At 37.4% G+C, this 25083-nt stretch overlaps 1 protein-coding gene across 7 annotated transcripts in view; it reads left to right on the plus strand.

Moving 5' to 3' along the window:
- The window catches only part of NTRK2 (neurotrophic receptor tyrosine kinase 2), a 198518-nt gene that overhangs the window by 87469 nt on the left and 85966 nt on the right, over nucleotides 1–25083 (plus strand). For 4 of the 7 annotated variants that reach the window (XM_015652982.2, XM_015652983.3, XM_015652984.3 and 1 more), the window contains one exon: nucleotides 683–6917. The exons of the other annotated variants lie outside the window; for them this stretch is intronic. In XM_015652982.2, the coding sequence (XP_015508468.1) occupies nucleotides 683–720 (38 nt within the window). In that variant the 3' untranslated portion in view covers nucleotides 721–6917. Of the gene's footprint in view, nucleotides 1–682; nucleotides 6918–25083 lie in introns of those variants that run through there. 7 annotated transcript variants of the gene reach the window in all.

Here is a 25083-nt window from a genome sequence, read left to right on the forward strand (position 1 = left end):
TGCTGTCATATTTAGTGGCTGATTTTTAAGTTCTTCTTGATATTTAAATACAATTAATTTCAAGATTATTGACTAGTATTTCCCACAGCTCCACATTTTTCTGCTGTTACAGAGGCAGTTAATGCCATTAAGGGCAACAGCCCGGTCAGAGCAGCCAGAAAGGATGATGTGTACAGCACTAAGGTGTGAAACAAAAGGGAGAGAATCCCTTAGAGTATGTCTGTGGCATAGTGGGATGCCCTTCATTTAGCTAGTGTACCAAACTAAACAAAGAGAACTTGGTTGTGCATGTTGGGCTGTTCACTATATGCCTTGGCACAAGGCAGAGCACCTGGCTGAGGTTTTTCTAAGCGACATATAGGAAAGTCCCTGGTTGGAGAATTCTGGAATTCTAGAATTGCTGCATTCCAGCTCAATCTGAGTATGTTGATATGTTAAAGACAAATAGATAGTGCACATTATACATTTTTATTTGACAAATAAAATCTTTAGCCACAAGATAGAGGTAATGTTGCCATTTTCATAAATTCATGTACAGTTTTTATGTCATTTATGTATGCTTTAAGTGCCTTTTATGTGTATGTGTTCGATTATCAAGTATTCATTTGTATTTTGTATTGATTTTTCTTTGACTTTTTTTTTTTAAAGCATGATTTCTCACATTTTATTTTGTTTCTTTTAGGTTTTGTTTTATTTCATAAGATCCCACTGGATGGGTAAATGAAATAAGGAAAAGATGAGAGAGGGGCTGTTGAGCTTGTGGAATCTGTATGCTGCACTGTAGGGAGTGGACAGTGTTCTTGCCCAGTGAAGTACCACCTCCCTTGGATTTCTCTTTTAAACATTGATTATGTTTGGAGAACTATAGAAGTACATTCAAATCAGTAGCTGTTTTTCCAAGAGCAGGGAAAAGTGAAGCCCTGAGGCAGCTAAAAATCTCAAGAAAGTCCAGAAATAAGCTACCACACTCTTTCCTATTGCCTTGTCCTCACTGTGTCTTCCAAAATGACATTGAAATGAAATTATATTGTTTCCTCTGACAATTTTTTTTTCTGTTCGAACTTAACTGGAAAGATATTGTTTTTATAAATAATATTATTCAAAGGTGAACTGCAAAGCTGCTTTTATTTTATTGAATTAACGTCTCTGCAAAATTTCTACAGTGCTTAGTTTGAGTGTGTGTGCAAGCTCACTGAATTCAGTGGGAATGCTCACATCCTTAAATTTTAAGTTCTTGAATATTTGCAGGATATGGTCTTAATTCCTGAAGCAGTAAATTGCAGAGCTGGCCCTGCAAATCTTATTTTGTATGTAGTTCCACTGACTTTACCAGGAAGATGGAGAGTCTAAGCTATACACAGAAAGGTGGCAATACTGTTTGGTGTGTTTGGGTATTGAACCAGTGCCATCACTTAGACATTCAGTTAGGTTGTGCTTATTGAAGATAGTCCCTGAGTTTGAATAAGCATACAAATCTGTAGTAGGCCAGAATGCTGGTTCTGAGCCAAGAACAAGAATAACAACAGTATTTGGCTGGTCCTTCAGATGTAGACTTAGAGACTTGTTTAACTGTCCATATTTAACTGTAAAATATGCTTCAAAATGTGCTTCACTGTACTGCAGAGAAGAGTCTACTTTAACAAGTAAAGCTAAATGAAGGCATGAGCATATTTCAAGAGCAGGGCTGCATTTACATATAGTACTAGAAATTAATTTTCATTTGATTTATGTATCAAATCCTGAGGGTCTACTTTGATCTTCTCAGTTTAGGGAATTGTAAGAAGTACGAGGTTTCAGGGTTATTTTTGAGTGAGAGTTAGCTACAAGGAATAGTAGTGAAAGACTGAGGTAGATGCTTATGTTTCTGTGTATTCTGGTTAAATTTTTGCGATATGGTTTGTATTTAATTCCTTGCAATTATGTTTAGTAAAAAAGAAGAAATGGTATTATTTTGTCTCTAAATGTACTTGCTTTTAATTGTTACCTGTGTTTAATATCAGTCATTTTCACTCTTCCATTGTAACATTTATTGCCTTTTCTTTTACTGCAGTGTTTTAAGGCCATACGCCATCCCTCTCTTTCTACAGCACTGTCTTGACTCTTTCGTTCTATTTCTGTGTATTTGCTTGTTTTTTGCCTTCTATAACTTTTAATCCTTCAGCTTTTTTCTTGCATTCTCTTGGGTTTCTTGCATCCAAGTTCTTTTTTCCTGCTGTGCTCAAGTTTCAGAAATATCCTTATTAGTCAAGAAACGTGTCCACATTTGCATTCTTCTGGGCCTATGTAGGGAGATACTTCCTTTCCCTTTCCACTAGTTAGGGAATGGGAGATGCAGTTGCTAAAAATCTGTCCCAAAGATGTATTCTGTTCCCCACATTAAAGAAGAGGACAGAGCTGGAAGACTACTGATGACCTAGGAATCGTGTTGTCTTTGTCGCCCTGCACATACTGTGGTGATTTGGGGAGGGATGGCAGCAATTAAGGATATCCATCATAGTTCCTGTTTGAAGTTAGATGTCATCGAGTGCTCTGCTGTTCCTCAGAAAGAGTATTAGGAATGTCTGCCTTTTTTCCTCCCTAAGTCTGTGTGGACATGGTATTAATTTCCAGAGATCTTACCTTTCTCCTGCTTACTGATTCACTTTGAACTTCCTTTTAATTATTTTCTCCTCGGACTTCTTGCTTATTCGTGAATATGTCCTCCTGTTGGAATAACACCTAATGTTATAGAGCTGATTCTAAATCAGTAGATAATCATCTAGCAACAATATTTGAACTAAAGTCAGTGGACTTACATCACACACATATTGGATCATGAGCAGTGCTTGACCCAGTGGCCCAAATTCTAGTTTGAAGTTTTGCTGGGACAAAGTCAGCATATTTCAGTTATGTGTTCACAATTTATTGCCAAATTAATGAGGTGAGAATATGAACCCTTTATTTTGGCAGGGAAAAAGCAAACCTGCAAAGCTGGAATTTGGCAGTTGACCTTTGAAATAATTAATTTTAAAATATACTTCTTTCTGATTCATAATATTTATATGCATAAATATGCACAGTTATTGATTGGGGATTTTACATATTTTTTTGTAATTTATTTTGTAGCACTTTGCAGTTCATCTTTATCAGATAGGGGTAGGTTTGACCTTCAAATGTTTCAGAATGTACTGACACAGTATTTTGGATTTTATGTAATCATGGAGGTAACTTTAATAAACAACAACTGATCTATGCACCACTGAAATATATATATATATATTTTTATATCTGTATTGTAGAATATCCTTCTTACATATTTTGTACTACATTATGTTAGACTACATTATTACTTGATGCAGATATTCACAGAACGTTATGGATTACAGCACGTGATTTGTTACTAATAATGTCTTAGCACAGATGTTTAATGCTTGATGGAAAAAGACTACATGTTCTAAAATGGTTTCTTTTCAGTATGTGGACAGAGCCTCTTAAAGCTAAGGGAGCTAAACTTTTAACATGGAAATTATGATACCCACTAGCTTCTGTCTTTCAGCTTGATTGTAAGTGACATTACTTGTAACTGTAGAGATTCCGATCTGCCCAAATGGTGTTGGTTTACAAAGGGCTCACTTAATTACAAATTCTTGACCTCCTTAAAATAAAGTGAGACTGAAACTAAAAATCATACAGGAACTGTTAACATGGTAAAAGTTGATGCACATCCAGGATTTGACATTAAAAGGCTTTTATATTGTTTTACTGAGCAATAAAAAGGCTATGAAATGTCTAAAGGCAGAGCTGCTATTTTTTTTCACTGTGCCAGACATTAAACTAAAATAAAAGCATATTTCTAAGGTTTTGCTAGAAGGGGTTTATTTGTACTAGAATTTATTTTAGATAGACATTTAATATGCTCAGAGACATGTTGAGATAAGCTGTTGAGGAGTTTGATGGGCAGATTAGTTGGAGGCCTGGAGAGGAAGCACTACTGGGGGTGTTTTGGTGTGAGGCAAGTCATGTCATCCAGTTAAATAAACCTGTTTCTGTTGAATTTGGTGGATGTTTGACCAGTGGCCAGGTCAGAGTTGCTAAGAAGTGTGTAGTTCCCAGGTAGAGGTCAGAGGTATGCTTGCTGCAGCTGCCAGTCATGAAAAGCAAGATGGGAGCAGTTGCAAAGTATTTCTTCCTGAAGAAAGCTATGTAGGGACCATTTCTTTTTTAATGGGTGTCCTGGAAGCTCACAGCCAAGGCAGACTGAGGCTGCTATGAGATATTTTCATGGGAATATGTGCCTTGAGTATCCTAACCTGTGAAAGGCAGTCTTCATCCTTTCCACTGCCTTTGTCTACCAGCTGGATCTCTCCCAGGCAACAGTGAAGAAAAACATGCATTTCAGTGGGAGCAAGATCAAGATCCTTGGAACAGCAGACAGTGCCAAGAAAACCTGCGGACAGCTAGTTGAAAACAATTTTACTTCAAATAATTCTTGTGGGGATTGCTTTTTCTTTTTTGACTGTAGGCAGAAGCACTAAAATTTTTTTTTTTTTCCTAAGAAAGCCCAATCCTAAACCTGTAAAACATATGGAATTTTGCCATATGAAAATGACTGGTACACTTTCACCAGAGGTGTATCCTTACACTTTTTTACACTTAAAGAGCTGTCTTCATGCAAAGCTTGTCATTCCCTTCACCCAGCTGTCCATGGGTTAAGTGGACAACCATGAAGACCACTATTTCATTTGTGTCTATTTTAATGCTTAAAAACTTGCAAATTGTTTGTAAAGTTGGAAGCTATTATCCAACAGATAAAAAAAAATCATCCTTTCTGAGCTCTTTTTAATTCAGCCATATTTTTCCAGTTAGTAATTATTATAATAATAAATACTATTAATAATAATAATATTTTATTATTTGAAATAATTCAAAAGTTATTAGTGGACTGACCAGCTAAGTATTTTGTTCATATTTATTTTAAAACAAAACCCCAAAATCTTATGTAAAGGTTTTTTAGTATTTTCTTCTTCATCATTCTTTGTGGCTTCTTCTTTTCCTTCCAATTTTTGGTGGTTCTGTTTTCTGTTCTTCAGAGAGCTCAATGTGCTACTTTGTGAGTTGTGGTAAGCTCTCTTCTTAGGGCACAAATGTGCAGGGTCTTGGAATATCCTTTTGAAGGACTTTGCCATCGTTATGTGATAGTGTAAAGTATTCCAGGTTATAACATAGGTCCATGTGGTGCAAGATTTTTGTCATCTGATCTCCAGAGCAAGAGTTTGTAGGTGCTGGAAGTATTGAGTATGAATGCAATATTAAAGGTGCACAGAGAATGCCAGTGCTGTGTATTTCACATGTCACAGCCCGTCTCATTGTCCCACTTCCACAGGAATCTGCATCCCCAAATGTTTGAAGCTGGCTTCCATTTGCTCCATTTTTTCTTTCCTTCATACAAATTAAATCAGTTCTAAAGATAGGAAATGATGCATTGATTGGAATTAAATATAGCTGTTCATTTCTACAAGCATGTATGGGACTGAACTTGCAGAAACATGTTTTAATCAGCCTCGAGATTAACTGGTTGACTTACTTTCATCCAAAAAAAAAAAAGCAATACATTGGAAGAGCCCACACTGGAGTGTATATTGTTTTGCTATGAACATGCTATATCCTTCTAATTTTAATAGCAACCTTCTAATTAGCTGTATTGATATGACTAGCTATATTTTTGCAGCTGCAAGGAGTGTGTAGGATAAGCACATGTCCTGGCCTGGAGCATAGTTGTAGGCAGCATAGAGCCAAACTGCTTTCATCTTGAAGAGGACCATTCCCCCACAGTCTCTAGAGGCAGAAAGTCACAGTGGGGTTACCAAGCAGATTATGTCTTAATATAGGAGGAAACTTGTCTCCTTGCGTACATATTTTCATTGTTACTTTGTTCCTCAGCTGGAATGACAAGAATAACCATATAAAATTTCAGGGAACTATCTGATATTCAAGCAAGTAAAGGGTAAAGTCATGGCTTTCTTACAATAGTTTTGGTTTTTCTTTGATGTAAGCAGAGGGCTCCCTTGTCAGGCATGTCCACCAAACAGAAAGGAAATCCCTACTTTTTTTCCTGAGAATTTTTTTTTAACACAGCTATTTCATTGGTATTATTGACTTTACTAGTGCATGAATTTAATTGGGTTGCCACACTACAGCACAAACCCAAGACCAGAGTCTTCAACAAATACACTTTAAATATCTTACACTGCCATTCAGAGCTATCTGTTCCCGAGTCTTTTTTATATTTCAGACTCAGTTTAAAAACAGGAAGAGTCATTCAGTTGATATCAAAGTATAGAACTTTTACATTCTTTCCTAAAATATTTTTTTTCACATATGAAAAAAAGTAATATTTTAAATTATAGCGCAAAATTGCTTTCTACTATATTCATTCTAATCATGGAAGCCAAGTAACAGGACAAGAGGCAACAGGCACAAACTGATGTACAGGAAGTTCCACCTGAACATGGGGAAGAACTTCTTCGCTGTGCAGGTGACCAAGCACTGGCACAGATTGCCCAGAGAGGGTGTAGAGTCTCCTTTGTTGGAGATATTCAAGAACCTTCTGGATACAGTACTGTGCCATGTGCTCTGGGATGGCCTGGCTTGAGCAGGGAGGTTGGACCAGAGGACCCTCTGTGGTCCCTTTCAACCTGACTCATTCTGTGATTCTGTGGGTTTAAAAATTACTTGCTGTGATCCATCAGCAAGCTGTGACTCTTTTCTCCCCCTCTTCCCTCTAATACTACCTATTGAAACTGTTTAATGTTTCTTATAAGTAACAGACAAACATTGTTTTTTGTTCCTAAATGCTACCATAACATCTGGGACAATCTGTAAAAAATGTATTAGATGAACTTACTTATAACAGGCCAATAAAGTTCTATAATGTCATATCATTGTGTCTTTCACTACCTGTAAATTGATCACATCTTGTATTTCATTAATAATAGTGCAGTGCATTGAAAAATATGTCAATCTTTGAGTTCCTCACCTGTTACCTGTTGTTATAAAAATGCTATTGTTGTCGTGTTCTGAGAAAAAAGTGAGATTCAACCCCTTAATTATATTTTATAGCATTATTGATAGTTATTCTATTTAGAAAGCACCCACCTCAACTGTTAGCAGTAGTTTTATTTCTGTTTAATTTAATTTCATTTAAATGTGCGTATCTTTAACATGTACATTCAAATGTGTGTACATTCAGGTCAAATAACATGTTCAGCTGTTGCCTGTAAGACACAAAGTTTTACATGTTAAGCCATACTTCATCTACTCAGAACTTAACACAAAAAAGAGAGTTGTTTGGTTAAACTCTCAAGTACGATGTGGTGATTTTCCCAACACATATTTTGAGGAAACATCAGTGATTTAAAGGGTATGTTTTGCTTTGGGACTTCTGTTGGTTGGCCTGAACTATCTGGATTTCTTTCCAGATTTAATGAAACAGAATACAAAAGAATGTTGAAATGATTGTATCACAGGTTATGTCCAAGTTTTTTATCTTTTTTCGCTTCTCACTAGGGCATGTCATATTTTCCCATTAATGTGATTGTTGTATTTGGACTACAAGGGATCACATGTTCATTTTCTTGCTTCTGAAATGTTTTGTCAAGCTCTTCTCCTCTGGGATCTTACCAGATCTCTGAGTATTGCACCAAGTCTGCTTTGTATACCCATAAGCAATTTTGAAATTTTTCACCTATCCAAACAATTGTGATGTTATGTAGTGTATTTTACATATATGGCTTTTTATCATCACCCATGTAAAATTTTCTTTTGGAACTAGAAGAAGCAGCCTGTAACAAACAGCCCATAACAAACAGACCATATAAAGGTCCATTCTTTTTCTAGGAGGAGCTTTCAGTAAGACAACTGTTAGAGGTAAATTCTGACGTTGATTAAGCTGGTAGATATATCGCAGAAGATATTCAAACAGTATAAAATGATAGATTCTCTAAAATGCCAAGTCGAAGAACATGCTGAGATTGTGATGTATTTGATGTTTTTTTGTGTAGTAACAAACTTGCTATCAAAATACTGTAATGGAAGGTTTTCAGACTCAGTAGACCAAAAAGTTGTTATATAGAGAGAAGAATCAAAAATGAAGTGAATAAAGGCAACAGTGAAAATAGCCATTTACACTGCATGGGAAATTAGGAAGTCAACACTCTAAGAAATAAAAAAGTCCTAATATTCTTGATAATTCAAATTAGTGTGAAACTACAAACAAGGCTTTACTTTTAATGAACTTGAATAGCAACTTAAAAGTATTGTTGCAGAAGTCTTGCTTTTATTATTTTAAATGAGAAAAAAAGATAAAGCATCTATTGGATTTGTATCTTGAGATATTGTAATTTCCATCTACTTTGATCATTAAAATACTTCAAGAATAAAAAGTTAATTTCAAAGGTTAGTTTATAATTCTGTTACTATTTTAAAACCAAAACTAATTCAAAGATCACTTTTCAGCTTGAGTAATTGATGTTTCTTCCTTTATTATGTTAGTAATCAGGCTCTAAAGCAAAAACGCAGAGCACATAAGAAGCAATTATTTGTGTATTGCAGTTTCATGAGAAGGTTGCAAAAACTCACAAAATACTGTTTGACAATATATATATTGTATTTCAGTTATATGGAAAGAACTTCTGGCTTTATGCTTTTTACCTATTAAAAGCAAATACACTGCAGTTTTCTAAAATAAGTGTGAGTAAAGAGAATAGAGAGGTGTATTTGAAAGACAAATGAAAAATCATTTGAAGCTCTGGTAATTTAAAAATTTAATTCAAAGACTACTTGTTTGTTTTATTTATGTTTTTCTATTGTAGTTTTCAAATTCATACTTTATTCACATTATGCCATTTTCTGATGCCATTATTGTGTCTTCAGTTATTGTAGCAAACTTCAGATCTATTTCCTTAATACATTGTGACTGTAATCAGTAAAATCCCAAATAGTGTCTAATGACAAATTAGAATATGAACATGACAGTGCCTTTTATACCTGCACTTTCTTCTAAGACTTTCCACCTAGGAGTGCTGTGCTATTTACTTGTTCTGAAGGAGGAAACTATTTTAACTGGCTGTTATAGCCACAGCACCTTCCCAAGACAGCTGATGTGAAGAACAGAAATATGCAGGTGTGTGTTGGGAACCACACAATGATAGTATGGCCAAGGGGAGGGAGGATGCACCACCACAAACAGCAATTGCAGTTCCTTAATAATTCCTTGCAGCTCATGTTGGTTATTAGAAGTCAGAGAGCAGAAGGTGATGAAACTCCAGATGGGCAATTGGCTGTGAAGTTTCTTGATGACTAGTGTGTTCCACCATGTTTTCCCCTTGAAGGGTTTTAGCAAAATTTCAGTGTCTGCAGCGCTGAAGTATATGATTCCTCAGGAATGTATGCATCATCCTTGCCTCAGGGAACAAGATCCAAGAAAACAGTTAGTTTTATATAAACCTTTGTCTGAGGGCTGGGTAGGGTTTCTTTCTTTTTTTTTCCTCAACCCGTGCTGAGTAGTTATGATGTCTTTAGTCCGGGAGACATACCAGCACAGACCCCGCTGTCTAAACCAAAATCTCCCTTTCTTTTTCTAAAGATTCATGCCATGCAGTCAATTTTAATGTTTCCTTATAAGAACTAGCATGATGCTGAGGTCAGAGCTTATAAATTAGCTCACACTTTTAATCCCCAGATGTCTCAGAGAGAAGGTCAGTAGGGTTAGCCATATCAGAGATTCCTGATACACTTTATTCTATGTAATCATTGCACAGTCATAAAAAGTTGCTTCATGTTAGATGTCTTAAAAATCCTAGGGAAAATTCGAAGATCCTTTGTACCTGTAGAGATTAACTATCAGAATTAGAACAAAATGTAAAATCTTGGTAAGTCTGTGCTTTTTAGAAGAATACATTTATGTAATACTCCCATTTTCATTCAGATTCAAAACTCTGCTGTAAATATGAGAAAGAAGCCAGCAAAATCAATGTTGGCTTCCTCCTGATAAACCATGCCCATTAATCTCAGGGGTTTAGACAATCTAGGGAGTCAGTTTCTCTCTTAGTTTGATTTTCCAGGAGCCAAAAGTAATTTTCTGGTAATCTGAGATACTATCTGTATGTTGCAATATAACTGTCTGTCTGGCTTGGTGAAGTTTGTCTTCTTGGTACCAAGTAGCCCATTGATAGATATCTCAGTCTCTGATAGGATTGGTGAAGGCTTCTGCACACAACTGTGTTATTACTAGTTGCCTAGGTGCATAAGTTTTAAATACATTAAATGTTTTTAAAATACAAACCAAATCATCAACTCTGTATTTGTTTGCTTATGAGAGTATGAGTCAAAATCAGGTAAGTTGACTGTGATTTGCCTAAACATTTCCTTTCTCTGGGCATTTGAGGTACAGTTTTTGAAGCAGGACATGCTAAGACCAGCCTTCTACTTTCTGTGTGGTATAACAAGTTACCTTTTCCCATGTGTCAGCATTGTTTTTCCCTTGAAAGTTGGCATAGTCTCTTTCCAGGTAAAGAATTACACTTTATCAGACTTCATCAATGTCTAAAAAAAAGTGTGAAGAGCCAAATGCAGTTTCAAGAGGAAGGCAAAGATTTATCATCATGCTTTTTCTTCCTAATGAAGATGCCAAGTTTCCATTGCTTACTGCAGCTTCACACGTTGATGGAATCTAAATGTATATATAACCCTGTTGCTGATGAGTTGAACTCAACTACCCTAGTACCCAGGTGAAGTTGTTACCTGTCAGTAAGAGGTGGTGGTATGGCCTCTGAAATCAGTTGTTCCTAACTGCAAGGTTATTTTTTGCTCCTGGGTTCTGGTCTGAACATGGTGAGAGCAGCTGTAACCACAAGAGGTAGATAGATAGATAGATAGATAGATAGATAGATAGATAGATAGATAGATAGATAGATAGATAGATAGATAGATAGATAGATGACCCACATGATAGCAGTTTGATCAGTGGTTGCCAGGGGACAGCTACTCATGCCAGGAAAGGGCAACCTTTGGCAGAGGAAGAATAGAGGTTGATGATTGGTGGCAGAGAGACTGAGTTACCATGTGATCAACCAAACCACAAATCTCTAAGAGGGGAGTGGAAATTTCAAAAACTGTTTCTTCCCATGCGGAAACATGCAAGTTTTGCTTCAGGTGCCATTAATCATGCTCCTATGAGATTTATTTGTTTAATACAAAGTATAAATGGAAGTTTAACTTTACATTCATGAGGTTTTCCACCTACATGTTATGTAGGGATGTAAAGGGTCTGTGCCGATGCATGCCTGGTTGCACTAGAGCCCTGGCTCTGACCCTGGATAGACCACGGCATGGTACTCCACTATAAAACAAATCAGGGGTGTTTATTCATCTGAGATTTTTGTCATCACTGCAGTTATGGGTGGGAGAAGCAGTGCATGTATGTGTGGTCCTTCCTGAAGTCACATCTTGCTCTTACTCAAGTTACGCTACCTGTTTCAGGATTCTAGGGAGGCCTGCTAGAGTACCACATTAAATTGTCCCTTAGTAATGTGTAATGTGTAATGTGTAACTGCTTTCTTTAGCATCCATGATGATGCTGCTTACACATCACAATTGCAAGTACAGAGCTTATGCAGACTGATTCTCCCATGTCTTTCCTTGTATGTAATTTCTGTTTATACCATGTAGCTATAAAGTATTGACAGATCTGTCTGCCCAGCAGTGAATGTATCTGCATGGGATGCTAAACCACAAGGTACACAAAATCAGTAGGGACAGAGAAAAGTATGAGTCAGATCCTTTAACCAATTCACATCAGCTAAAAGACTAATTTAAACAGTTATTTTTAAGTACTACTACTTCCATCTCTTTGGGAATGGTAAATTTTAAAGCTTGAAATTCATTGTCTGTTAACATTAGAAGGAGTAAACATCCATTTTAGGTCCTGCCAAACATTTAACATAAAAAGGAAATGCCAGCCAATTGAAGCAATGCAATTTTAATTCCAAAACTGTAAGGTGTTTGTGGTGTTGAATCTATAATACCCAGATTTCATGTAAGATCTGTATTTGCCTATAGTTTCATTTTTTTTTTCTACAAAATGATCTTTTAGGAGATCATGTAGGTGTAAAATAGTGCTATATATTGCAGTTTTAGTTGTGTGTTACTAACATGGTAGATAGAGTAACTAATTTTTTTGCTACTAGTATTGAATTAATTTATCTGTGTTACATACTTGGAAACTTGCTTTAGAACCTAGATCAGTGAGTTTAATTTAACAGGGCTATCTTATTTTAAATTCAGGACTTCAGTGTCTCTGTGATGGTAAATGAATCTCTATTAATCTTTATTTTGCAAGGGATGGTGGTCTCTAGACATACTTTTTTTCATTGTGAATTTTATAAAATATCCTTAAGTGTGAATATTAGGTAATTTTTTAGCAAGGATTCCTTGACAGTCTGAAACTAAATTGATGCCAGATGGCATTGCTAGTGAGACAAAGGGTCAGAAACTTGTAATCATACTCTTAAAAATGAGATTTCATTAAAAAAATTAATCTAAAGTGACATGTTTATTTTTGATAAATATTTAAATGAGTGAGTAGCTCAGGACTTACTTTTTCCTTCATTTTTACAGATTGGTTAGCTAACTTAGCTGTTTCATTTTGTCATACCTTTGTTCTTTGGGTACTGCTGCCACATCATGAAAACATGGAGAAATTGGTTGATAAGCTAAGAAAAGTTGTACCTCTTTTAACAAACCAGATTCTAATGCCTCTGGAAACTACAGGCAAACAAAAACCAGCCCACCATTTAGCACCCTCCAGCAAGATGGCTTGTCTGCCTCGCATTTTCCCTTACCTGCAAGCACACATGACTGCATGACTGAAAGGTGAAAGACCAATATCTTGCTAGTTTTTAATAGTCCTAGAAACATCATAATGAAAAACTAGTTCTGTAGCTTTTACATGTCGGGTAGCATGCAGCAAATCATACTGTCTTTAATCCTTTCCCTGGCAAAACTCCCACTTCAGTGGGAGTTTTGTCTGAGCATGACCAGCATTGGAATTTCAGGTTTTGGTCCTACATTAATTTTTCAGCAAGAAAGAGAAATGGATATTATAGATTTTCAGTTAAACATTAGGAAGACATAAAACTGACATTCTCTATAATGTAGTAGTACAAATATGGGCAATTACCTTTTTGGCATTGTCTCATGGGAAAAATACAGATGAATTACTTTAACCCATTCTTAACATAACTCATTTGCAGCCATATATTACAGATGCTATCTTTTAGTGACATAACTAAGTGCAATAGCAGGAGAAGACTGCATTTGCCAAAAAGGTTGTCATCATTCTTAATAAATAGACAGCAGTCCTAATTCCACTGTCATTCATAGGAATTTTAAACCATTGTCAATTTAATAACTTCCTCCTCATTGATATTAAGGGGAAGGGAATTAGGCTCTTGGTATTGCTATTCCATTTTATCTGTTCAAAGGATTTCTTGCTTTGTGCTTGGTTTGACTCTTCCACCCTATCTCTGGATTTGCTTTTCTTTAAATATGTGATGAGCTACCTAGCTGGAGTTTAGCACATTATATTGGATTTAAAAAGGAGAAAAAAACAGGAAAACCTCATCTGGCAAAAAGAAGTAAGGTGTAGAAAAATCTTTGAGGGAAAATGATTTATTTCTAAAGACTGTGAAAATTAAGTTGGAGTTTACTGAAATTATGGTATAAATGTGGTGATAGATAGATATGCTATAGATCTCTGGTGAATCTAGAGAATGAAGTATCAATTATGCTCCTGCACTGAAGTCCAGTTCTTGGTTACCTAGTACTGCTGTGGTTGTATTGATTGTGGGCATTTTTCACACACGTTTCTGTCTTTTGCAGCTTGGTCCTTTGAGCCTTTTTTGTGTGACCATTGCAGCTGCCAATTTTTAATCTAGTCCAGTGCAATAGTGGATTATGGCTGTGCATGATTTGTGCTTTTGGTTTTGTTTTTCCTTGTTGATCTCTAAAGGTGAGAAGATGATTTTTGCAGGTCAGTTGAAGAGATACATTACTTAGGAAAGTTTATAAGGTCATCTACTTCAATTGGTGCCAATATTCTACACGTGTTCAGTAGATTTTGTGTGGAATTACAGAACCATTTTCTTCTGCTTTTTACCATTTGCTTTTAATGGTGGTCAGGAATAAGGCTGTGCTTTAGCAGTTCCTTTTTGAGAGTATTTGATTTTCATGCAAATCTGTTCAGATAAATCTGTTGCTAAGAAACAGCCATGACTGAATTTTTGATAAAAGAGGAAACTAGACTGAAAATAAATGAATGTCATCCTAAAATACTTGAATTTAACAAGTAGTAATTCTGTTTAATCCTAACATAAAATTGACAACATCACAGGATGCCATGTTGTTATTGGAAAAAGTGAGGATAGATGAGACAGGTGGTCAGGAGAGACTCAGTTAAGTGTAATAGGTGAAACTCTTTATAAAGGAGGAAGTGAGAAAATAAGCAGAGAAGATCCATCAGCAAAATGCTATATATAAAATACTCAGAAGAAGTAGAAGCAGCAGAATTAATTTATAAAAATATTATGTGCAGCATCTTGGATGAAGAGAAACTCTGTTTTGTTCAGAGCCCTGAAGAATGGAAGTTAGATCCAGTATTATAGCAAAAGCCCATTGCTGTGTCCTGACCAGTTTCAGAAGTAATGCGTCTGTTTCCAAATCTGCTCTGGCATTACAAAATCTGGCAAAACTGCCAGAGTTTGTAATGTGGCCATTTTTGGGATGGCCAGTCTAGCTGATGTGTTGCAAATAGGCTAGAGTATGCAGCATTTTCCTGCTTCCCATAGCAGCAATTGCAAGGAAAGCTGGCAGGAGAGAGGTGACAGGAGGAATCTCCAGCAGATGAGGCATCATGTGGCAGAGAGGAGGAGGTGTCTGCAAATGGCAGTAGAGGTTTATCATATAGAGGCAAGACAGTCAATTTATGCAGCTAATCCTATAGCTTGTGAGTGATGCTGCTGGAACAGAAATTTGACGTTTCCTTTCTGTGAGTGTCATTTGCTCTACTGTAGTAATTTTTAGATCTGCATTTGAAAAGAATTTTGAGTACGCAAAGCTCCACTGCCTTAGGAATTGTGTTTTGGGAGAGAAGGGTGTTGTTGGAAGGCAATTCTGCATCTTTGATCTGAAGATGTTTTGGCCAAGATATTCCTCCAAACAGCCTGTTATGCTTCCTACCATCTCAAAAGGTGAACTGTTCCTTAAACGGTGTCCAAAAGATCTAGTCAAGCATAATCCAGAAATCCATAACAACAGAAAATGACTGCTTTTCTTTTCCTTATGATTTCTTAGAGGTGCACAGAAGAAGTGCTGGAGTGGGTCTGCTGGTAAGACTGCTCCAAATACTTCACCTGGATATTGCTACTGTTTTTCATGTCATGTGATTTCTGACCACCAAAACCCTTCACGGAAGATTCTTGCCAGTCTCTTGGTAGCCACCAAGGTTTTCTGAGCATGGCCTGTGATCTGTTTAAAGGTCTGGGATATGTATGTTGCTGAGTGCTTTGGGGACAGGTTCTGTAGAGAAATAGCTGCTGTTGCACAGACACAAAAGGAATCAGTTTCACTGTTGCTAAGTAATCTAATACAAATTTGAATAAAATGTCAGGTTTTAATGTTCAGGAAGGAAAGTTAGCTCTGTCTTTCTTTGTGCTTACTGAGGGCTAGTTTTGGACAGCTTGTCTTCTGTGCCAAAGCCCCATGCCCTTCAAGCAGCCCTCTTCCAAAGGCCAGCTACTACCTTTGCAACACATGCAAAACTGGGGCCATCAGCACCCAAAGCCTGTTCACCTAAGGTGAAAGCAAACTGCTTGACAAGGAATAGATGGGATAGTGTTAGTTCACCACCTTCCCATACCCTTCTCTTCACACATAGGTAGGCATTTGTATTTAATTTTTAAAACCTGTTTTCCAGGATGAGAAGTGTTTGGAGATGAAGAGGAGGCAGTCCACATCAGTGCAAGTCCAAAACAGCTCTATTTAGGCTGTAAGAGCATCTCAGGGAGAGCTTAGTGAACAGCAAAAGCAGATTTATGCAGATGTTGTTTACAATTTGAGTGTTATGTTTGGGATGATTTAGTTTTGCTTCCTTGTAGCTTGTCAGGTTTAAGATTAGCTAATCTGGTTGTAAATCAAAAATTATTTGGAAGCTGTTATGCTGGAATGCTTGTTAAGAACAAATTCAGAGGTCTGTTTCACTGTAGTGTTGATTTCATAACCTGTTCAAATGCTGGGGGCCTGTAATAGTCTTGTACTGACAGAAAGTAAGAAATTATTTGAGACTTTGTGTTACTATGTCATTAATGTAATTAACACTTCCACTAATGATCGTTTTTCAGAAGCAAGGAAGGGAAATATCCTACTGAAATAAATTGAATGTAAATAATGCTATTAAACAACCTGTGTTCTAGTGGAATAGCCCACTGTGTAGTAGAGCACTGGTGTTCTTCTCACCCAACTAAACCTAACTTTATTCTGCAGGCTGGAAAAGTGACCTGCTAATGTACGGAAATACACATTTCACTGAGCTGTGATGTGTATTTGTTGAGCTCTGGATTTCCTTTGGTTATGAGTAGACATAAATCAACATTTGAAGACCTAAGGTGTTTCCTGTAAGATCACTCATGGTCTACCTTTTTGTCATTATGGAAGGTTAGGGATGAAAGAACACCTGGGAGATCCTTCCCTATCCTAAATCTGTATCAACTATACCTGTATGTTTTCCAAGAGACATTTTTACTCATGTGGCATCAAGAACTCCAGAAGTGGAGATTTCTGAGTCTTCTATGAGCAATTGCAGGGCTCATGGAAGCAAGACCTATTCAAAAGTTCCTGAGGATCTAATCCTGGCAATCAATTCCAAAGTTTTTACCTTTGTCTTATTGTCATGGAACTTTTTGTTCCTGTTTGGCAAAGACATGCAATAAAAATTGTAACTATGGTTTGGAAGGCTATCCTAGAGTACCTCCTCAGACTTTGGTTAAGGATAAAAGAAATCCCAATTCCTCAGTTTTTCATCAGGTCTCTGAGTATTTATAGATTTTTCCATTTTGTATTTTCATTTGATATGCTTGAATGGACAAGGCCTGTAGATGGTATCTCTCTGCTTCAAGGAAATAATCATTGAGGCTTAAAAAAAATTAGATAGTGTCATTAGTAATGCTTTTTATCACCTTTAAAAAAACCCAGCACAATCAAATACAAGTTCATAATCAGGAAGCTTTTCTACACAATCTAGCATATCTGTCTTATCATCTATGTTGAACTAAACTGAATTAAGAAAATTATTCAAGATAGCTACTCCAAATAGCTTTGTTGTTCTCTCAGGTAAAGATTGACAGCCAAAGTAGCATGGGGAAAATTTTATTGCTTCCATACACTTTGTATTCATCTTCTGGACAACAAAGGACCTCATTCCCAGTCTTAGGATTGGGAATGCTAACACTGAGATTATTTATAAGAAGTCTGTAAGGAAGCAGTTTTTTATTAAATAGCTCTTAAATTAAATGAAAGGTAACAAGGATTTAATTTCAGGTGAAATATTTTTTTTCCTTGATGCCAACAAGTACCTTCCAGTTGATGTTTTTTATTATTGTGTTGATTTTCACTGTAGTATTTTTAAAGGATTGTAATTTTTACCCATGTTTCAAATACATCCAAACCTACAGGTGACTATAATGTATAGTGCTGATGATCTATATTAAAAAATGATAGATCATTTTTTCTTACATTCTTTCACATTTTCTGCTGCCTAGTTTCTTTAATTCTCCAGCTTATGTATTAATATTGATTAATATGCCACATCCCAGCTCGTTTTTTTCTCCCTTAGGTCTGTGTTTCATTTGACTGCCAATAATGAGAGGCCATAAATTCTTCATTTTTCATAACAGGGCACATCATCTAAGCTGCAGATACTGCAGATGTGTCCATGAAGCAGTAGATTGCTGTACAACCACCATCCATCCTAGATCCGAGGAGAGCTATGTGTCCCAAAGGGCTCCGTGGTTTGACAGCTGGGGCTGCCAGTTCCTCCCAGGTTCTGGTCATGACTTTGACAGAGACCCCACCTTCAGTGCTGGGTAATTCAGTAACAAAGTGCTCTTCCTGTTGCCTCCAAATCAAAAATAATAGTATGATGGAATCATACATAATAGAATCATGGATGATCTACATGGATTTATTGGTTAATTGTGCATGAGAATGTGGCAGTGCATGCCAGATTGCAGTTGTTAGATCTGTTCCACAAATGCTTTTCATTCTAGCTGAAAGGGAAAAAGAATTCAGCAACTTTTGTGATGCAGGTTGAGGTTTTGCTGATGGCATCCCTGGTGAGAGCTGGCCCTGGAGTGAAGAAGGAGCAGAAGGGTTAGGCACCTTTCATCCTGTCCAGACAATACTAGCAAATTCAGTATGTTTTAAACACCCTACAGGGCTTTGTAGTGCTGCAAAGAGGCTTCTGGGGTGAACTGTCTTGCCTGTCTGCACCAGACCAAGACACCAGCTTCTTTATTCCTGCACCTGTAGGTCGCATGACTTTTAGGAGTTATTTGCATTATGAAGGGGTCCCCTAGGCTATCCTAGGGACTCCTGCCTTTTTTCTAGGCTTGTGTGTGTGGGGATGCAGGAATACATGGATACAGGGACGTATAGAGGAGGTTGTGAGGAGAAAGGCAGCTGAAAGGAACTGACTGGGATTCTTTCATAGTCACGCACCAGAATAAAACCCAAGCAAACAAATATGCAGCTGTGGCTCTTAGATTCAAAGCCAGAACAAAGAACCCTGATGAAATACTGAGTGGCTAAAATCTGTGCATAGTCATGTCAATGGAAATTACTCAGATTGTGTGTTTGTTCCTCTGCAGAGGAGCTAGGCATTTAAATAAGTTTTCCTGCAATATGAACATGTGTTTTAGGGAAAAGACATCTTGACACCTAGCAACACTGAAAATTTGGTGCTGTAAAGCTGAATAACATACCTGTTATTTCATTAGACTCAAAGGTACACATTACTGAAATTATTCCATGTGGGAATGATCAACAGTGTAGATCTTTGCTCTGTATGAAAGTGATACAGTTACAACCAAACAATTTAGATTTCTTGTGAAGCTGCAACAAATGAAAGAAAGCCAAGCATTGATTTTTCACATGGAAACAAAGGCAAAATACCTTTTATCCTTGATCATCCAAACAAAGCAATTTACCATTGAATTGGTCTAGTTTCATCATGATTTTCAAACTGATTTCTCCACTTTGTTTTGCAATAGTTGTAAACAGATTCCTAGGGATTGCTTCTTGAGTTTAAGCCCTGGTTTCCTGCGCTCCTTTGAGAGACCTTCAAGAAACCTATTTTCTTTTGTTATTGAGAGAATGTTAGAAGTGCATGCTGTTGGGGAGCAGAGGTATTTGTCTGCTGGATGTGAGGATGTTCTCCAGCTCTCTGTTTGGGATCTCCTGACTTCCTGGGAGCATTGTCTCTGATGGGAACTGAACTTCTTGGGCAGTGTCAAAAGGTTTTTCTCATCTCATATGTCAAGAAGCAAGAGAGTACAAGCTTAAACAAGCACTGGTGGGTGTAAATCAGTTAAACAGATTGATGATACCTGTCAGAAGATGTGAAATTGTTTATCCTCTAAACACTAAAGCCTGGCAAGTCTCAGTTTTCTGAGTCACAGACTTAATGTGTAAAAGTGTGGTTTTTGGCTCAGTGTACTGTTCCAGGCTAGGACAGGCACTCTTCGATTTGTGAAGAGAAATATGCTTTAGCAGGATGGACTCAATTGTAAGGCTTTTTAGTGTGATCTTGGTGGTTTTTTTCCCTACAAAGGAGGATTAACCCCCTAATACTCATTTGCAACTGCATGTGATAGTGACTGTAGAGATGACTACGCAAAAGCTAAGACTAATGGCTATTGTCTGGGTAGCTGGCAGGGATGGGGATATGAGATAGGAAAGGTCAACTGAAAGGTGGATAAAGGCTAAATGTGCTATTGCTCCACACAGCTGAACTGCTGACAAAACATGGGAGTGCCTTGCCTTGAGCCTTCCCTCATCACAAGCAGTGGCAAATCAAAGCAAAGACCATAGTTTTAATATGCCCATTCTAGATTTGAAGAAAAGTCTGACTTCACTTTGCAAAGCTCCATCAAGCAAAGCAAGACTTAACTTGTTTCTCTTTGGAAGCATATTCAATCTTCTTTGGTTGCTTGGTTGGTTGGTTTGGTTTTGGGTATTTTTCTTGAGTTCTATTTACACCTTTTAAGTCTATTCCTTATATTCAACATACTGCATTTTAAGAGACCAATAGTATAGAATACTTTTTCTATAATTGCATTGATTTCTATTCTGCTGCCTTTCTTATCCAGTCTAACAGAATTGTACAAACATGATTTGGTGCCATGGTTTCTGAACTTGGGAATGCAAAGGAATATTTGAAGTAAAACTTAGCACCTCAGTCAGAATAAAAGTGCACCAAGGTGTGATTACTTGTCTTCCAGAGGCAGTAAAAGATAAGATGGCAATTTTTAGAGTAAAGCTGAAAAGGTGGCTCTTCTGGTAATAAAGTTGGCTCTTGCTTTGATAACAGGAAAAATTGAATATCTGCTCTTGCTGAAGCATAACACTTTCATTTCAATCATGCAGAAAATATAAAAAATCTACAGCAAACATGGGAATCTCACAGGACAAGAAATTTTGCGTAATTGCTTTTCAGAACAATGTATTTAACTAGTGAAAAAATACACCCCTCCCAAAAGGAAAAAGGGAGAAGATTCAGTATTGCCTTGGAATTTAGCAGAGGTGCTGACTGATGTGACATACATTCACTGTTGTGGTTTTAACTTGATAGTGTGCTGTTACATGTCTTGGCACAGACTGGTCCCTGTTCCCAAGGGAACTAAGAGCCAATGGTAGAGCAAAGTCCATTGAGAGATCATCCTAGGAATCAACTTTTCATGGGAGTTTATTAAGGCATCATAGCACAAAATCATCTCTATAAATGCTGCTTCTTACATGAGCTGCTTCCTAACAGTTGAGTGAGTACATACATCCTTGGAAATTCACAACTCCAACCACAAAGCTAAAATCAGGGAGAGAGTTGTGGTATTTTATTACCCCTATTATCTTTCAGTGTGTCTGAGCCATGAGTAGTGGCTTCAAGGATAATTGGAGTGATGTGTGTTGCATAGAATTGTGTTGTGCAAATGTAGCTCCAACAAACAGCAGTGTAGCTGGGTCTTGGTAGCATGCACGTTAAAACTGCATTAACTCTGATGGTGATAGGAGTATAATGAACCATAGAATACAGTCATGGAATGGCTTGGGTTGGAAGGGACCTTAAAGGTCACCCAGTTCCAACTGCACTTACCAGTGGCAGGGAGACCTTTCACTAAACCAGAGCTCAGAGCTCCATCCAGCCTGGCCTTCAGCACTTCCAGGGATGGGGCATCCACAGCTTCTCTGGGAAACCTATTTCAGTGCCTCACCACCCTCACAGTAAAGAATTTCTTCCTAATGTCTGATTTAATCCTACTGTCTTTCAGTTTGAAGCCATTGTCCCTTGTCCTGTCACTGCATGCTCTTGTAAATATTTTCGCTCCATCTTGCTTGTAGGCTCCCTTCAGGTACTGGAAAAATGCAATGAAGTCACCCTGAAGCCTTCCCTTTTGCAGGCTGCACAATCCCAATTTTCTTAGCTTTTCCTTTCATGAAAGGCTGTATATAATAATCATGAATGTCCCCCACCTGTTCAAAAATAGCAGCACCCCTTGAAAATAATAACTTTATTTCTTAACGTAGGGAAACTAAATTTGTTTTGGCCCCACCGGGTAACGTACAGTGCAGACATACACTGTTCAAGAGATAGCACAGTTCTCCTTGGAATCTGCAATAAGTGAAGTTTGCTAATTCTCCCTGTCCCCATATTATATGTTGAGGATAATTTCCCTACCAAAATTGGAGGCATTTTGGTTGTATTATAGCTCAGCAGTTTGAAATACAGGTGTTTTTCTTACATATCACAACTTTTTTTTAGAGAGCTGCTGGGGTTTTTTTTATACACAAAAGGGATTTTTCTTGAGCCTAGGTGATGCAGAATTGACAAGTCTTTAGCTAAATAACAAATAGAAGAGAAATTCATATCTGTGGTGGATAGCCATCTTCCCCAAAGCAGACTACAGATTTTTTTCTGGCTCCAACTTGTGTTCTTAAGAAAAACTGTCTAAAAATGAAATCAAGGGAAGATTCTTGGCAGCACACTGGAAGGTGGAGAAGGTCTCTGGAGTCTTCTTAAAAGCTTAAACCAACTATGAATCTGCGCTTGACAGTAGCTAATGACTACTGATAGCATGTGATTTTCACTCCACCCCATTACATTTTGCCTAAAATTTTCAGATTACAGGTGTAAAACAGAGAGCAGATTTTATGAAAACCAGAGGCTGTAGTAGGTGACTGAGTGTAATTACCATACTTGTTCTACCTAATTCAGTGACCGCATTTCACATGGATGAAACCACACTCCAAAGTGCTTCAAGAAATTACCCTTCATTTTGAGCACAGAGGCCATTCAGAAAAGGGCAGCTCTCATTTCTTGTCAGCACAGGTGATAGTCTCATCTTGCCTACTGGAAATGATTTTACATTACTAGAATATCATAGCTAGCTGCAGGGCTGGCTGGTCTGTAGCTGTAATGTGGCTTAGTGCACTCAGACTTTACAATTAAATGTAACTTTCCGATGAGTAGATGGTCTAGCAAATAAACAAGATTGGAAATGGTCTATGTAAAAGTTTGTTCATATTTATCAAAAGGTGAGGAAAGGGGAAGTTTGAAAGGATGTGAGCTCAGCTGCCTGTGATACACAAAAAAATTTTCATCTGATAGCTTCTAATTGTCTTAATTAGAAAATAAATAGACAGGAAATAGGATTTTTGAATGCAAACAACTATTCACAAAAAACACTGGATGAGAAGTTTACTTGCTAATAAGAGACATCACAGAATGATGTAGCAACAAGGTTCCTAGGGTGGAATTTTTATTGAAAAACTGTTTTGTGCTGCCATGAATTGAACTGAAAGTCACCATATTTTCATGGTTTTCCTCACCTACATCAGAGAGCTGCATATGCTTGGAACCTTCTTCATAACACACAGAAGACTGGCTTTTACCTGTTAGCCTAACTGAGTTGACTTAAGAACTTTCCACCTGCAGCACTTTGCAGTTTGTACTGGTTGAAAAAATAGTAATTCACCATATAAAATTGCATCTTGAAGTACTGCAGAAATTATCCAGTGAATAGACTGCGTTCCTAGTCATTATCGCACTTTAAAGTGTAGAAATGTGTAATGGTCACTTTTCCTTGCCATTGCTACATGTATGGTGGAAGCAAGTAATGACAAAAGAGCCTCCTCCTGTGCAGCAGAGAACAGCAGGACTGAAAAGGACTTAAAGACATACATCTATTAAGTTTCAGAGCTGAGAGCATTTCCCTATTTGCTGTGAGAGAAGGAATTTGATTCTCAAACTAAAAAAAAAAGCTTTTTTTCCCCCCAAAAAAGTATCAATCAGCCTGCTTTTTTTGAGCAAAAAGTTGAGATTCAGAAAGTTTAGAGATGTAAGGATGGTATCTACCAAAAACTGAATGCAGTTTTAAATGGGCTGCACTCTTAATGTTTGTGCAAACTCTCATACATCTGAAAAAGGTGTTGTGACTTAAGATGTTGTGACTTAGATGGCTCTGCCATCTAAGTGGCCCATTCCCACAGTTAGTTAGGCTCTGCCCTTCATTACAGAAATCTTCACCAAAAATTCTTAATCCTGGCATCTTTCCCAGTAGAGTCAATCATATGGGGATCTGGGTGATCAGTAATGACAAAACCAGCCTTGGTATGAGTATTTCATTTGATAAATTGCAGACATTGAAGCTTTACTTACATTTGTCAACAGTGACTTTCCCGTGAAGTGCCAGGTATTTGAAAAATTACTTCTAGTGTTTCAGGCTGGGGGAAGAAGTAGTTTTTCAAACTATGAGAACATTTCCCTCATGCACCATTAAACCAGCTAGGGAGAAACAAAAGCAGGACAGGGGTGTGAATATGCTTGTGTCTCAAAATAGAGGGTTGAATAGCCACATGCCAAAATATTTAAGTTTTATTGCTGTGAACCATGCCTCATAGTGATTAAGTGATTTTGTTAATGATACAGTGAGCAACAGAAGAGTAGGGGCTTCTTTAAAACTGTCCTTTCTTTGCTGTGCTTGGGACTATCCTTTTTGTCATCTGGTTCTTCAGCTGTTTGTCCCCTGCAGTGGATCCTGTTTGTTTACTCTCATGTCCTCAGTAATGTGCATACAGAACCGGCTGCTGGTCCCCATTCTCACTCTCTCCTCTGCATTCCCTGTCTCTTCTGCAGACACAGATGCCATCTACATGGTGGTTTACTCAGCTCTGTCTTGCATCTGCAGTGTTCCTTCTATCCAGTCTGAAACTCAGTCTGGGAGTCCAACATGTTGCAGTTGGGTGGCTTGGAGTAAACACAGCTTCTTATCGTCCTCAAGGTCTTCTCTTCTGCCCCCTTCTTTGTGAGGACATTTGCTCAAGCTGTTGCTGCTGCCCAAAGGCTAAATGCAGTTGGCTAAATATGCAATTTCAGAATAGGCATTTCCAGAAGGTGTTTTTTCCATCTGTTTCTAGCATTGTCTTTTGATTGTTACAATTAAAAGATGTGAATGTCATCCCAAAAACCTTAGTTAATGTGGATGGAGAATGAAGTGAAAATATGGTATATGTGATCTCTGCTGTCTCTTCGGTCAGGAGACTAGGCAAAATGTCTTTGCTGCTAAATGATGCTGGTTTTCTATGAATACTGAATGTAAACTAGAAGAAGTAATGTGGAATTTAAGTGGCAAAGTTAGATATCAAGAGTTTGAATGTCATCTGTGCTGGTTTGATGTTTGTTCAAAGTTCATGGAAGTGGGACACTGCTAAGTAGGATTTTTT

The sequence above is a fragment of the Parus major genome, chromosome Z (assembly GCF_001522545.3).
Source record: "Parus major isolate Abel chromosome Z, Parus_major1.1, whole genome shotgun sequence".
Taxonomy (NCBI): domain Eukaryota; kingdom Metazoa; phylum Chordata; class Aves; order Passeriformes; family Paridae; genus Parus; species Parus major.